The following is a 15,202-nucleotide window of genomic DNA, read 5'->3' as shown; positions in this document are numbered from 1 at the left end:
CAGAGGGCAAGTGTGGTTCACTGTAATTGCTGAAGAAGGACCAAATATGTACTGGAGCAGTGTTGAACTGATGAAAGCCCTGTCGTGTTATCGCTTTTGAACAACTGGAAAGAAAAATAAAGATCTTGGGCTGGAATGATTCCTGTACTGCAAAGTAAAAAAAAGACAAAAAAACCCCACTTGTTTTATTTTAGTTCAAACTACTTTTGTATGTGCGTGTGCAGAAAAAAATCAAAAACCAGTCCTCACGCACTTGGCTTTAGGTGGCCCTTCATACTACATTTCCCACATTCCCCTGCGGGACAGTAGCGTGTGTTTTGAGACATTGTGAGATGTTTTCGCAAGGTTGCATCTCGCGAACACGCTGGTGCGCCGTCTAGAGCAGTATCCCAGGACAAGTTGTCCCAGGACAGAATGCCATGGCGGTGACTGCAGCACGTCGCTCGAGTCTTGGTGATCTCGGTGAGCCTCGAAATGTGCACGAACGGCCTACCGATGAAGCGTGAGCTAGCACATTATCAATGCACAGTAGCTAGTGTAGCAAACTGACAGGTCGTTGTCAACGGTTAGCGATACTCTTAGCCAAACCGTACAGTACAAACGCAGTAAATGTAATTAATTCATGATTGAGGTTGGCTACCTTTAAAGACTTCAACCCCACGTGTTGGAGCGGATGGACTTAGCCGTCATAATTACGTATGCAGTTTACACCGATAGGCTTGTAAATGAAGCGTAACGTTACGTAATTAGATTTCTGTTTACGATCTCGTGCTTTTATGCCCCCCGAAATCAGCAGGCGGCAATGTCATATGAGGCCATAGCCATGTATATAAACCATAGACTGTACATACATATATACAAGTATCTGTGGATTTCCCCATAACGAGTCGCGCATGCGCAATTACTGCCCAAGTGTCGAGCGTCAATTACGCATGTGCTGGGAAAACAGCGAAACATAAAATAAAATGACGCATAGATTTTTTGAGAGGCACACAAACCATTGTAATTAGAAAATAGAAAAATAAAACTTCCATTAAAAACAATCTTTTAGAGTCAGACCATGGATATAAAAAACTGCTAAACCTTTGACATTGACTGTGTCTCCTGCTGCAACCTGTCAACATTACTGTTATGTTGAAGATCTGTCGCCCTGCTAATGTGTTTGTAAGGTTTCTGGGCAGACCGGACTGCTCTGCATGAGGCAGCGTCTCATGGTAGAGCTCTGCAGCTGAAGCAGCTCTTAGAAGGTGGGGCCTCTGTTAATGTAGTGACTGTGGACAACATCACTCCATTGCATGAAGCCTGCATACAAGCTCACCCAAACTGTGCCAGACTGCTGCTGCAGGCTGGAGCTCAGGTCAGTTTGGTTTCCATTGTGGATCAAACACTTGAACATGTGTCTAAGCTGTGTGTGGGGAGTGAAAAATGCCAGAAAAAATTGTAAGAAACAATCAAGTCTTCTCACTGGTTCTTTCAGGTAGATGTACGAACCATTCATGGCAGCACTCCTCTTTGTAACGCTTGTGCATCTGGTAGCTTAGAGTGTGCAAAGATGCTGTTAGAATACGGAGCCAAAGTCAACCCATCTCTTACAGCCCTTACTGCATCACCTCTCCATGAAGCCTGCATACAAGGTAAATATTTAAAGGTATAACAGGACATGTTTTTCATGCTGACCAAGCAAGCTATTTTTTGATTAAACACAATTCAAATGTCCAACCCCCTTTCCTCTCCTAGGCTTCCCCTCCAGAATACAAAAAGGCACAATGCTTGGGTTCTGTTTGACCTTTTTAACCTGTTGTTAGCACCTTTTCTGCAATAATTCCTAACACGATGCACCTACATATCCGTATAACAATTTAGAATGCTAGCTAATATAGTGTGGTGTTTTTATGGTGGCAAACAGCTTTTAGCTTTCTTGGTTTATTGACTTCAAATTCACAGCAGCTCATCACCATCAACAATTTGGGAAAACTTCCCGAAAAACAGGTCAAAACTTTCAGAACCCACGCCAACCCTCCTCAGACTCCCTCTACCCCCTAGAAGAGCTCTCCTCATACACACGTGCTGCCAACGCAACAAAATGACAGCTCTGCCAGCTGGCAAAAGACTGGCTGCATACACAGAAAACAGGTCCGTCACCTAAACTTTTTTCAACAAAAAAGAAACAAACTCTAAAGTCATGTAAAAACGTTGCAAATGGAGCAGGACATTCAGTCTATTACACTAGTCAGCCTGGCTCCAGCTACACTTCCTGTTCAGCTGCTCCGAGCCGAAAACGCTCAATTCGTGCACTTAGAGGGGTATGTACAGAGTGGGGAGGGACCGTCAGAGGGCAGTTTGGTAGCTGGGTTATGATCCAATCAATAAGAACAAGACATTCACCATGAGGTTTTTACAGGATTGTACATCTCAGAGGCGTTTAACATTATTTTATTTTCTGACAAAACATTTGTTTATTGGTTGTCATCGGGTTTGTGAAGAGAAAAGCATCACCCACTCTACCTTAATGCGCCAAAACTAAGTACAATTATGACTTTTTTGTTAATTAATAGTGACTTTCTTCATAGGTAGTGTTGAATTGGTGAGGTTGATGATAGCCAGCGGTGCCAAGCTGGAGGCCTTTGATGTCCACTTCGGCCCACCGCTTCACATAGCATGTGCTAAGGGACATTTGGATTGTGTCAAGGAGCTTCTAATGGCTGGTCAGTACAAATTATGCACGTCACAAACTCAAGATGGAACTTTCATCCTTCCGGATGACTCAGATGTGTTAATTGTGACTTCTTGGCTTCACACAGGTGCTAATGTGAACTCAGTGAAGTTCCACGAGACTGCTTTGCACCACGCAGCTCGAGTCGACGTGGTTGATATGATTGAGCTGTTGGTTGAATTCGGAGCTAACGTGTATGCCAGCGACAACCTTGGAAAAAAGCCTGCAGACTACACAACACCTGAGTCTCCCTCTCACTCCTACCTTCAGTTCTATGAAAGTAACTTGTTCTTTTGCTACTCGACTACTATTACAAACTACAGTTGTTTTAATCTCTTTTTTTTTTGGAAAAATTTTAACTAACCGTCTTTTCTTGACAGAAAATTCTTTGAGCCTTCAGCAGCTTTGCAGGATTTCTGTGAGGACGATGCTGGGCACCCGAGCATCAGAGGCCATAGGCCAGCTAAATCTGTCCTATCGTATTCACAACTACCTCCAGTTCCATCATCAGCCCACCATACAGCTGACTCAGGAATCAACTGGGGTTTTAAAGAAGAGAAAAAAATATTTCTAAAATCTTAATATAAACCACCTTTATGTAACAAGGTAAAATAATATCACATATTTATTGATGTATTTATTTTATTGTGTGATTTGTTTTTGTAACAAACCCCAATTCACAAAGACTCACAGAGCTCAAAGATTCATACCAGATGTTAAAAAGAGCCAGATGTTTCTTGCCCCATATTCTCACTAGCTATAGCTGGTTTAAAAGGGGAATCTAAGCATAATTAGTTGGGTAAATAATAGCATCATCATATATGATTGTGTTCTTCCAGTTTAGCACATTGATTGCTTCTGTGTATGAAATGATCTATACAAATAAAGTTGCCTTGCCTAGCTGCCTTGTCTCATTACTCTCTTGGCAAAGAAACAAAACAAAAAACTTGTAACGAAGGGAGATTTTCACTTTGTGTTTTTTCCCAATATTTAAAATAATTCATATAATTAAAGAAAACCACATTTTATTCAAGTTTCAAATGTATCATCAACCAGAGATAATGTAATGAGAATATAATGAAATTGTCATTCAGTGTACATTCCTGAAATTTAAAATTTGCACAATTTTAAAGGGAAAAAAATTAAAATAATTAGAAAGTTCATAAAGAAACTGATGTAGCCCATCATTTGAAGCCCAATTACTCACTCAGGGGCAGTCCCAACGTGTCTGTTGGCCTTTTCTTACTGCAGGTTTTTTAAATTGCATAACTTTAAGCCATATAATGTTTAAAATGATATGATGTCTATTAATATTGATTCATTTTGAAAAAAAAATAATTATGCAAATAAGACAGAAATAGGTTCACAAGGCAGGTCACCAAAACATTAGAATGTCCGTGGAGCTGTTTTATTCTTTTATCATTTTTCATATTATGTAGCATTAAAATTTTGATGTATTATTTGTTAATCCTATGATAATAGTATTTTCCCATGTCTGTTTTCAATTCATTATGATTTATCCATAAAAACTACAACTACCAGAATGCCTCGCGCTTCTGTTGTGTCATGTGACACATGCATCAAGCAGACAGCGAGGACGCGGCTGTTTACAAACTGCTGGTCCTTCGCTGACTAAAATCTGCGATAGAAAGGAACAAAGCCACACGTTGGAAATGGAAAGTTCACATTCGTATTACTTTGGAGACATCGGTGAGTTACAAGCACACGATGACATGACTTTTGGGCCCTTTTAAAAATCTTGACTCGGTTTTACGAACGACGTGTTTGGCTAACCTGCTGCTAGCTTCAGCTAGCTAGTGCTAGCTCAGCTGTCAGAGCGGCAGAAGGTAAATGTGGATTTCAACAAAGTGCATTTTTTTTATTTCATAAGATCAGTAGTGATATTGTTTTTTGCTCGATCAGTTTGGTCTCGTTTGAATATTTGAAGTGTTTGGTGGGCTTCCTATTAGGCTGCTTATTAGCATTTATGCAGCATTGAACAAAAATGTTTTTAAATAAAATAAATTCGTGTAGAAGCAGCATTATTTTAACATTAGTAGATTATTTCAAGAATTTATTTTCAATAAGAAGATGTTATACTAGCATTTTCTCATTTAAATGAGGTAAATGTAGAATAACTTGTGGTTAAAAGTAAGGTTGTTTTAAGTTTGTCTTGTTATATTAACATGCTATGTTTTCTGATCATCAGGATGTTGAAATTCTTATATATTCAAAACCACTTTATTACATTCACCTTGATGGTACCAGCATGAAGTCCTTTTTGCTTTAATTCTTCCTTTCATAGATTCAACGGTGATCTTTTAAGGAGCCAATGAGGTGATGCTAAAATTGTAGAATTCTGAACCCTGTTTCTGGCAGCAGCATTCTGGATCAGCTGGAAGAATTAGGCTAATTTAGGCTGTTTTTTCTGCATTACACATTTAAAAAGTGTTTCTCTAAAAGTGTGTTGGTGTGTTTGACTTGTAGGCTGCTGGGCTGAGAGAACGGAGGTGCACAAAGCAGCTTCCCTTGGCCAGACCTCTCATCTGCAGCACCTCATCCAAGGTGGAGCTTCAGTCAATGTGGTGGCTGTGGACTCGATCACACCCCTGCATGAGGCTTGTCTTCAGGGTCAGGCTCAGTGTGTGCGGTTGCTGCTGGACGCTGGAGCACAGGTGAAGCAGGGGGCAGACTGGAACACAAAGGGAACAGAAATGCAAAATTGTCTTGTTTCATTTCACTTTTGACAAATAGGCTGTTGCATATCTATGCCAATAGTTCTTGAAGCTATTGGCTTAGAAAGGTGTAGAATGTTTAGCTATCTTTACTCTAATATCTTCCAATTAATTTTAGGTGGATGCTAGAAATGTGGATGGAAGTACCCCGCTGTGTGACGCCTGCTCATCTGGGAGTTTGGAGTGTGTGAAGCTTTTATTAGAGCACGGTGCTAAAGCCAACCCCGCCCTCACCTCTCGCACAGCCTCCCCCCTCCACGAGGCCTGCATGGGAGGTGAGTGCTTCACACTGATTGTTCTGACCACTAAAGTCCCATTTTGTGAAGCAAACACGGTGACTCTTAATTCTGTGGTTTCATTTTCAGGTAACTCAGACTGCGTGAGGCTGCTTATTACTATGGGTGCCTGTCTCGAGGCGTATGACCTTTACTATGGGACTCCACTGCATGTGGCGTGTGTTAACGAGCGCACGGACTGTGTTAAAGTTCTGCTCAATGCAGGCGAGTGTCGACACAGAGCACAATCAGAGATTAGGTCAGTTTAACGTCAACAGAATAAAATAAGACATGTAGGCCAGGGGATCACTGACCTGGTGCCCATGAGTACCCCAGGAACCTTTTACGGTGCCCCCCAGGTTCTAAAATAACACAACTTACAAGTGAACAAAGACATCACATTTCCTTTGTTGTTTTTAAAATCACACTTGTGTTGATGTTACAGTTGAAAATGACCATAGTGTTTAAAAAAAACATTAACACGGAAAAACTTTTTGCTTAAATCTTAATAAGATGATGATGGTGCAGTTTTACACGGCCATCATTGAGTCCATCCTCACCTCCATCACTGTGTGGTACGCTGGAGCCACAGTGAGGGACAAACATAGACTGCAGCGCATTGTGCGCTCTGCTGAGAAGGTGATTGGCTGCAGCCTTCCATCTCTCCAGGACCTGTACGTCTCCAGAACTCGGGGGCGTGCAGGTCGGATAGCAGCTGACCCTTCGCACCCGGGTCACAGTCTTTTTGAGCCGCTCCCCTCAGGCAGGAGGTTACGGTCCATCCGGACCAGAACCTCCCGCCATAAGAACAGCTTCTTTCCATCTGCCGTTAGACTTGTGAACAGATTATAAACACACAACCATGCTCGTCTTCTGTACTCGACACAAAGTCACGTTATCGGCCATGTTACCATTACCTGCCATTTTTTATAGCTGAAAGTTTTATTCTAGTTTATTTTTTATTATATTTTATTCTATTTTTAATCTTATTGTTCATGTTATATGGAGCACATTAGTACCAAAGCAAGTTCCTAGTTTGTGAATTGTTTGTTCACTGACAAAGGCAATAAACCTTTTCTGATTCTGACTCTGATTCTGATCTACCCTAGGAAGGTGGTAGAGAGGCACTGCTGTTAGCCAATCAGAGGTGCGATATCCCAAATCAGGAAAGAATATGGATTCTTCTATTAAGTAAGCTTGGCTCTCTGAATGAAAACATTAATGGCTTTTAAAAAGGCCAAGCAAACTTTATTTATAAAGCACTTCAGACAACCAAACTGGTCCAAAGCGCCAAAAAGATCCGTGAACAATTAAAGCTCATGAGATAAAAAGACGAGGCAAATAAAACTGCTTTATAAACAAAATGTGTTAAAAATCTAGAAACTGATCATACAAATCTTTAAAGCTCTCTCAAGAAATCTCCAGGCAAAAAAAAGCTACGTTTTCCTTCCTCAAAGTAAACAGGCTTGTATTTGTGTTCAGGTGCTAAAGTCAATGCCGCCAGGCTACACGAGACTCCCCTGCACCACGCAGCTAAAGCTATGAGACACGACATGGTGGAGTTACTGGTGGAGTTTGGGGCCAACATCTATGCCAGAGATCAGCACAACAGGAAACCCGTGGACTACACCACACCAGGCTCTCTGTCTGCAACCTGCCTGGAGTTTTATGAAAGTAAGTTTTGACCAAAGTCTGGGAGACTTAGAAAATACGTCCATTCATAGCTGTTGGAGGTGCAGTGTTAGTATAGGACCAGTAGGTGGCAGGCAAGGATAGTTTCTGACACCCATTCCTTCCTTAATTCCTTAATTCTCTCAACTGCGTTCATATATTAAAGACCAGTTTCACCGAGAAACCTTTTTTTTATACTTATTCGTTTTCAAATATCAACCTAAAATAACACGATGGATCTCACACTGTCTATTTCACATATGTGTTAGCAAAACATCAAGGAAGAAAGACATGAGAAATGATGTTAGGCCTGTTTTCCTGATTATTTTGTAGCTACTCCTATGAGTCTGCAGCAACTCAGCAGGTTGGCAGTGAGGAGGACGCTGGGTACCACGGCTCTAAAGGTCATCGCTCAGCTGGACGTGCCAAAGCTCATCATTGGCTACCTGTGCTATCAGTGAAGCTCGTCACCTGCAAGGAGAAAAAGAGCAGAGCTTGACGACCAGAGTCTGTGTGGAAACGCTGCTGATGTGTGCTGACAAGCATCATCGTGCCTAGCACAGCATCTTCACACAGGCTGCTGTTCAAAAGTGACTTTATAAACGTGTTTGTTTATAAAGAAACACAACTTAAGCACTTTAACTGTTTCCAAGTAACACAACAGGAATATTTTAGTCTTAAATCTTAATTTGGACTTCTGTTGAATTCCAATTTTCTAAGTGTTAATAATAACTCGTAACCACTTTGGTCAAAGGGGAACAACGTGCCCTGCAGGGAGAAAAGAGAGAGTCCCCTCCCAAGGACCCATTTTTAAAATGTATTTGTTAAAGTGAAAATAGAGGATAGTCACTCTTGAGAAGCACAACATGTCCTACTGATTTAGAAATGTAACCCTGGTGTATCCCGAGGAAGAGGGACTAATTAAAATCTGTTTTCCTTTTCTAAGTTGGTCACTTTTGTCTCTGCTGTGGACATTTCTCCAGGTTTTACACTTAAAAGTTAATTACTACAAATGACTCAAACCTGCTACACTTTATTGGTGTAAATCTGCCAGCATATAATATAATTACATGTTTGCTTTGTGACCCTGACAAAGAGATGGAACAGATAAACAAGAGCAACGTGTACATGTACAGGTGAAACTCGGACAAATTAGAATATGGTTCAAAAGTTCATTTATTTCAGTTATTCACTTTGAAAGATGAAACTAATATATGGGACAGACTCATTCCATGCAAAGCCAGGTATTTGAAGCCTTTATTCATAACTAATGATTATGGCTCACAGCTTATGAAAAGCCCACATTCAAAATCTCAATTAGAATAATTTGAAAAGGTTCAATATTCTAGATTTTAAGTGTCACGCTTTATTCAGCTAATGCATTCAAAACGCCTGCAAAGGGTTCCTGAGCCTTTAGATCAGTGGTCCTCAACAGGCGGCCCGCGGGCCCCCTCTTTGTGGCCCCTGAACCCCACATGTAACCTCACCCCCCCAGGACGGTGGGCGAATGGGAGGTGCGCTGTCGCATAGAGGGTGTTAATGAACAGCCAGCAACAACCCCCCCATCACACAGCCGAGCCGGAGGGAAAGGGACAGGTGTTGTCCTTTCTATTGTAAGCTTGTGTCTCAGTCTGGATGACTGACATGGACTTTGCACCATTCTCCTTTTTTAGAGTTCCACCTGTACTTCTCTACTAGTAATTTCACCTGTTAGTTTTCATAAGACCTTTCATGTTTTACTGCAGGCGTCTTCAAATTTCTGGTTGTATGCATTTTCTCAATTTTAGGTCAGTAAAAGCCGAATGAATGATTTAATAAATCTTACATTTAAACAAAAAAACAAACAAAAAAAAAAGACAAAAACAAGTCAGTTACTGGGCCTAAGTATTCATTTACGTATTAATTGGTGGTTAATATCAGACTACCATTGGACTTGTGATTGATGTTTAACACCATTCTCCCACTAGACTGGTGTCCAAACTGGCAGACCTGGCACTTATCTTTCACATGGATCCTGGACCTGTTGTCAGGTTTCCCTCAGAGGGTCAGGCTGGGCCCTCTACCTCATCACTTCTTCAAATTAAAGGGATCCTAGGCAACTTTTTCATTTTCAAAATAATTTTCTTGAGCCTGAACGTGCTAACATAACCCTTTACAGTGTTGATGAAATGTTAGTCAGACTCCCACCGCCCTCTGTGTCCAGGATACCACACTTGCAACATCAGAGTACCGGTCTGGACTGTTGGACTTGGAGCTGACATACCTGGAGCTGCAGTCTGGCTCAGGCATGTTTCCTGCATGTTTTAGATCATGAACGCTACTGATTTGTTTACACAGTAATGAAAGCTGAAGAGACATTTCAGCTGTTAGGTTAAGGTGTTAAAAAGACAAACGCACGGTGAGGACATACATTTTGCTTTTGGTTCTACTAAATGGACACTAGGGGGTGCTAAAAGCAGCCACAACTGCCACAGGTCTGTGTAAGTAGCCCTCAGCAATCCTTAACCCCCCTCCTAGACTAGTAACATGTTTATAAAGCCTGCTGATGGAACTACAGTGGTCGGGATTATAGAGGAAACACTGCAATATCTAAGGCACTAGCTTCACTGTCACTGGACTTCAGGAAACACAAAGCAAATGTCTAGCCACCCATCAGCCCTTCTTTATGGTCCAGTGTTCAGGTATCTGGGCCCTGAGTTGGTGGATGACTAGACACGGTGCTGCTAATGTAGGCAGAGAAGAGAAAGCATGTTCTGAGAATTCTTAGAAAGCACCACTTCCTCCCAAATCCAGCTCATCACCTTCTATCACTGCTTCATCAAGAGTGTGGTTTGTCTATCACATTGTTGTGGCAGTAGGAAACATCTAGCTGTCTCCTTCCCTCCATGGGATCAAGCAAACCAAAGTCCTTTTCTTCCAGCTTTTCCGATCAGGCAAGAGACGCAGTAAAAACCAGGACACACACACACGCACGCACGCACGCACGCACGCACGCACACGCACACACACACACACACACACACACACACACACACACACACACACACACACACACACACAATACCCATGTTTCTATGTGCAATAAATCCTGACAAATCCAGTGAACATTTTGGTATGTTTTCTATGTGTGTGATTTTTGTATCTATTTTCTGTGCTTCACCCTGCTTTGATTGCACCTATAATTTCAGTGATTTATTTATTTTTTGTTCTGGGTGATGATAAACAATAATAAAAAAAAAGATCTGAGAAGTGAGTTGAACTCTTTGTACCCCTATTTCACATAAATATCCATCATCCACGTGCAAATTACAGACATAAGCTTTCAGGATTTTTGTGTGTTTGAAGTTCACTCCATCCTGGAGCTGCCAGCAGGCACAATTAAACTTAATTCAACAGCCGTCATGCAGATCTGCACCTGTGTGTTAACATTTTGCAGGACAAAACTGTGCCAAGCAGCACTTAAAGCCAACGGTTGCTGTTTTCAACCCTCCGTCCAACTCTCTCTGTTCGCTCTCCAGATGTGGCTGTCGGCCCAGGCGTGCCTGGGCTGCATGTGCCCGACCCCAGTATGTCTGCAGCACCTCACAAACCCAAGTTTTACTCACCAAAAACTAAATTCCTGGAAGCTTTCATCATTATAACATGTTCAGACTATTAGTCAAAACTGGGAAGAGTAAAATCTCAGCTTGTAAATAAATCATTACGTTTCCCTTAAGGCTGGTTGAAATGTCTGACTGTGAAGCAGATGGATCTTAAAGTGTGCTTGGTAGAAAACACTGCAGTTCATCAAAAGGGACTGAAAATAACAGAATGGAAATAATGTCCAGGTATTCTGGCACATGTTCCCCGTTCCATTGGAGGGCAGCAACTCCTGTTTTCCCTTCTTTTCTAAATGCTGCTGGAAACCAGAATGTTTCTACTAAGGAACACTTTCAACTTTATAAATCCAGTTCCTTCTCCTTCATATCGTTAATCCCAAGAGGACAAAAAGAAAGAGTAAGATCTTTCTATACGTCTTCATTAACATAAGGAGGCTGAATGTTCTCTTCTAAATGGCTAAAAAACTAAAGTGTACTACCAGCTTTCAATCATTTGGGTGCTGGGACGTAATTTGGGGGGGGGACGGGTGGGACATGTCCCCCCCACTTTTTCAAAAGGCAGTTTTGGTCCCCTGCACTTTTTTCCGTCCAAAAACAATATTACGCTCCATTAAATGGATTTGGTTAAGCACTAGGACCGAAACGGAAACCGGTTTCCTATTAGACCCGCCCAAAAGCTAATCTATTGGCTCTGCTGATACTTGCTAACGTATTATTGGCTGTTGCTGCTGTCACTCAAGTTGTAAACAGTCAGAACGTGCTCACGTTGTTTTGCTAGTTTGGAGCCGCTAGGGAACACCGGTACTGAGTCACATCGTCAACTAGACGCTGTGTAATATCAGCTCAGCTCAGCTTCCATTACATAACATTTGAATAAGTGTTCATTTGTGGGTTTTTGGTAGTTAGGCACAGCCAGGCGGCAGCATGTCAAGAAAACGAAAAGTGATAAGAGACTTCTTTCAAAGTCAAAACGTAAGTTGGAACATGTGACACCCCTGCATTAAGCTCAGACTCACCTCCTCCTTCACAAACATACTCAAAACTAACTTTTACAAACTAATCTCCTCCACATAACTGACTCCTCTGACACAATTTATTCGTATTATTATAATTATTGTTTTATTATTATTACTAGTAGTAGTAGAAGTGTAACTTCAAAACTTTTATCATTTAACTTTATTGTAAACGTATCTATTGCAATGTATATGTTCACATTAAAAAGCTCTGAAAAATGAACAGTATCATCATCGTCAACAGATTTTTTAAGCTTAATGTCAAAGATGTACACTTTTCATTAGATTTATCTTATTTTTTCCATTTATTTTTTGTGTGTTGAAATGCAACAACTGTTTAAACACTGTTAAGGGAAAAAACATATTTAATATGTTTTTATACACTCAAATGTTAGGGTGATGATCATGTGTAAAACATTAGTTCAGCATGTCCTCTAACACAGCAAATGAACAAACGGCCAGATCTCAGGAGGGACCGTTTATGTATAAATAATTTTTATACTTTTGACTAGGCCTGGGAAAGTAACACATTTTGCTGGACGATATTTTGTCCAACAAATTGTTGATGATAAACGATATCATTGTCAACATTATCTAGACCAAAATAACCACTAATATAATGTTAATATATCATAATAATGCAAGTACACCTTTTAAAATGCAACAAAGAAACCTTCATTTAACATTGAAATGTCCAGAACCAGAACTTCTAAATGAATAAAAATAACAAACAAAAATTCAATAAAAAAGGAATCTCACTCCCTGTTAGAAAATGTTGCACCAAAAACAATAAAAAAAAGACCCAAAACAATAAATACAATGGCCTATCCATTGTCAACAGCCAAAACTGCACTTCAATAATGATAATAAATAAAAATAATAATAGAGTTGTACATTTTTTAACTTTGATATATATAAATATATATATAAATATATATATATATATATATATATATATATATATATATATATATTGAGGATGGAAAAATTATTGAGATGGGCACGTGACGTGTCAAGGGGTCTTTACATAACACCCCCCACCCCAAATCCGCATAAGCCTGCTGTGTCCCCCCCACTTCTGAAATCAAAATTTCGTCCCTGTTTGGGTGACTGTTCTTGGGTGGGTTCTTGTTATCTGAATCTGACACCCTGGTAGCCTTGAGCTGCAAGCAACTAAAATCCCCACGAAGGAATGCAGACAGATGCTGAGAAAACCCGACCTGTCCTGCAGGTGCATACATGATCCATAATTTAAGGTCTTTTAAATCAAAGCTGCAGCCATCTACAATACAACTCGTTTTTTTGACTAGCAAAATAAATAAAACTAATCCCAAACATGTTGTTGGGATTAAAACTAAAATGCAAAATTTTCAGGAATTCTGTAGAATTTTTTTTAGATGTCTGTAAAAGTGATTGCTTTGTGCTGTGCTACAATATGTGCCCCCGTCCCAGAGAGCCCAGTGCAATTTGAATTATCAAGAGCAGATTGAAGGGATGTATTTGCATCTCCTTCAACTGTGTATGGTGGACTGCAGCGGCGAGTATGTCATGTTGTTTGTAGCCAATAGCATAAGGAGACAGTTTGAAAGACAACTGTAGGACCCCCCCCCCCCCCCCCAACTATCAGTCAATGGATTGTGGCCAGACTATATATTCACATACAGTACAGTACATTGGTAGATTCTCACTGAAGGCATCAAAACTATGAATGAACACATAGTTATGTAGTTAACCGAAAAAGGTGAAATACTGAAAACACGTTTTATCTTTTATTTTCTTCAAAATAGCCACCCTTTGCTCTGATTGCTGCTTTGTACACTCTTGGCGTTCTCTCAATGAGCTTCAAGAGGAAGTCACCTGAAATGTTTTTTTTAACAGTCCTGAAGCAGTTCCCAGGCGTGTTTAGCACTTGTTGGCACCTTTGTAAATGGTCATGAAAATAAAAAAACACATTGAATGAGAAGGTGGGTCCAAACTTTTGGCATGCACTGTATGGCTTGCCAGAATAATGAAGTGGTCCATGTCAATCTAACTCTTTTACTAGACTCACTCATGGAGTTCCTCAAGGTTCAGTCCAATACTCTATATTTTCTTCCAATGGGTCAAATTATTATACATCACGCCAATACAGTTCCCATTGTTATATTGATTCACCCAGTTATTTTTATTCGTGAAGCCTGATTTGTCTAATTAATTAATCAAACAAATGTCCTGTGTTTCACCAATTTTTAGGGGAATAAGTATCTTGAGGACTCTCAGTAGCCTTTTTCTAATTAAGACAACAAACATGTTTTGATGGTTGGACCTGAGCTTTGAAACAAATTGTGTAGTTATCAACTTACTGAAAATGGCACTAACTTCATTTTTGCATCATTATGGATCCAGATTTGTCCTTAAAGAGCAAGTCACCCCCAAATCAACTTTTTTCCCCCAATAAACTATATAAATGCTGTCTAATCATGCTGTAGACATGTGCAGTCAATACTTTTGCACTTTAGTGCATTTTAGTAAAAATTTTAATTTTCTGCCTAATTCTGTCAGTGTTGTGCCGTTGTCAGGTAAAAACTCTGCACTGCATTTGAATTTAAATCTGCCATCGCTATTGGCTAAGAGGTACCCAAGAACGTTAGCTGGTACCATGTGATGAGTCTTATGTTACAGATCTTATTGCTCCGTATGTCCTCAGTTGACAACTGGCCAAACTATCCTGTCCTCTCAGATTCCGGGTGGCCGAGGCAAAAGGACATTCATTCTGAGCTCGGATCTGGAGTTTTCTTCTTGTATAAAAGGAGTTTTCCTCGTTCAAGACCAACATAAGCATGTCAGTAAGAATGAAAATAAAAGTAATAAAGTCATCACATAAAAACAATAGTATCAAAAATTCTGAGTTGTTCTTAAACTGTTTAATTATTCCATAAATCAGGAGTGTGTTTGGATTTGAGACCTTCTTGTGTTCCACAAAAAGCCTAATATTGTTGAGGATCCTGTACATATGATGATGCCAACTTTGGTGTTTCAAGTTCACGTTTTCTTGTTCCTGTTGTGAAACGAGAAGCAGCATTGATACGTGTTTGAGGCTAAAGCAGGATCTGATCCCTTATGTCAAAGGTTTAACTTTTTCAGTATATATTCTAATTGTTTTATTGCGTACTTATTTTTAAAATCTAATGATCTATTTCTAATTAAATTTGTACTT

At 40.2% G+C, this 15,202-nt stretch overlaps 2 protein-coding genes across 3 annotated transcripts; both read left to right on the top strand.

Annotated features, from left to right (window-relative positions):
• Nucleotides 1-288: 288 nt before the first annotated feature.
• Nucleotides 289-3,613, top strand: asb13a.1 (ankyrin repeat and SOCS box containing 13a, tandem duplicate 1). Its single transcript, XM_015954447.3, has 6 exons — nucleotides 289-462; nucleotides 1,170-1,357; nucleotides 1,478-1,634; nucleotides 2,571-2,705; nucleotides 2,802-2,993; nucleotides 3,094-3,613. The coding sequence occupies exons 1-6, from the start codon at nucleotides 420-422 to the stop codon at nucleotides 3,285-3,287; spliced, it is 909 nt and encodes a 302-aa protein (XP_015809933.2). The 5' UTR covers nucleotides 289-419; the 3' UTR covers nucleotides 3,288-3,613.
• Nucleotides 3,614-4,254: 641 nt separating this feature from the next.
• Nucleotides 4,255-8,339, top strand: LOC129162974 (ankyrin repeat and SOCS box protein 13). Of its 2 annotated transcripts, XM_070549134.1 has the most exons (7): nucleotides 4,255-4,423; nucleotides 5,201-5,388; nucleotides 5,567-5,723; nucleotides 5,814-5,948; nucleotides 6,837-6,914; nucleotides 7,206-7,397; nucleotides 7,728-8,339. In XM_070549134.1, the coding sequence occupies exons 1-7, from the start codon at nucleotides 4,387-4,389 to the stop codon at nucleotides 7,853-7,855; spliced, it is 915 nt and encodes a 304-aa protein (XP_070405235.1). In that variant the 5' UTR covers nucleotides 4,255-4,386; the 3' UTR covers nucleotides 7,856-8,339. The 2 variants fall into 2 exon arrangements, with proteins under 2 accessions (XP_070405235.1, XP_054595545.2); XM_054739570.2 differs by lacking the exon at nucleotides 6,837-6,914 and having other exon boundaries at nucleotides 4,259-4,423.
• Nucleotides 8,340-15,202: the final 6,863 nt, after the last annotated feature.

Source organism: Nothobranchius furzeri, chromosome 1 (assembly GCF_043380555.1).
Source record: "Nothobranchius furzeri strain GRZ-AD chromosome 1, NfurGRZ-RIMD1, whole genome shotgun sequence".
Lineage (NCBI taxonomy): Eukaryota > Metazoa > Chordata > Actinopteri > Cyprinodontiformes > Nothobranchiidae > Nothobranchius > Nothobranchius furzeri.
This window is presented reverse-complemented; position numbering and strand designations above follow the sequence as displayed.

What these genes read in the sequence shown, in the direction of transcription:
- asb13a.1 (XM_015954447.3), top strand. Translation starts at nt 420, where the DNA reads ATGGCGGTGACTGCAGCACGTCGCTCGAGTCTTGGTGATCTCG. An exon ending in CCATGAAGCCTGCATACAAG is followed by an intron (nt 1,635 to 2,570) that starts GTAAATATTTAA and finishes CTTTCTTCATAG; the next exon opens with GTAGTGTTGAATTGGTGAGG. An exon ending in CAAGGAGCTTCTAATGGCTG is followed by an intron (nt 2,706 to 2,801) that starts GTCAGTACAAAT and finishes GGCTTCACACAG; the next exon opens with GTGCTAATGTGAACTCAGTG.
- LOC129162974 (XM_070549134.1), top strand. Translation starts at nt 4,387, where the DNA reads ATGGAAAGTTCACATTCGTATTACTTTGGAGACATCG. An exon ending in TAAAGTTCTGCTCAATGCAG is followed by an intron (nt 5,949 to 6,836) that starts GCGAGTGTCGAC and finishes TACCCTAGGAAG; the next exon opens with GTGGTAGAGAGGCACTGCTG. An exon ending in CTGCCTGGAGTTTTATGAAA is followed by an intron (nt 7,398 to 7,727) that starts GTAAGTTTTGAC and finishes ATTATTTTGTAG; the next exon opens with CTACTCCTATGAGTCTGCAG.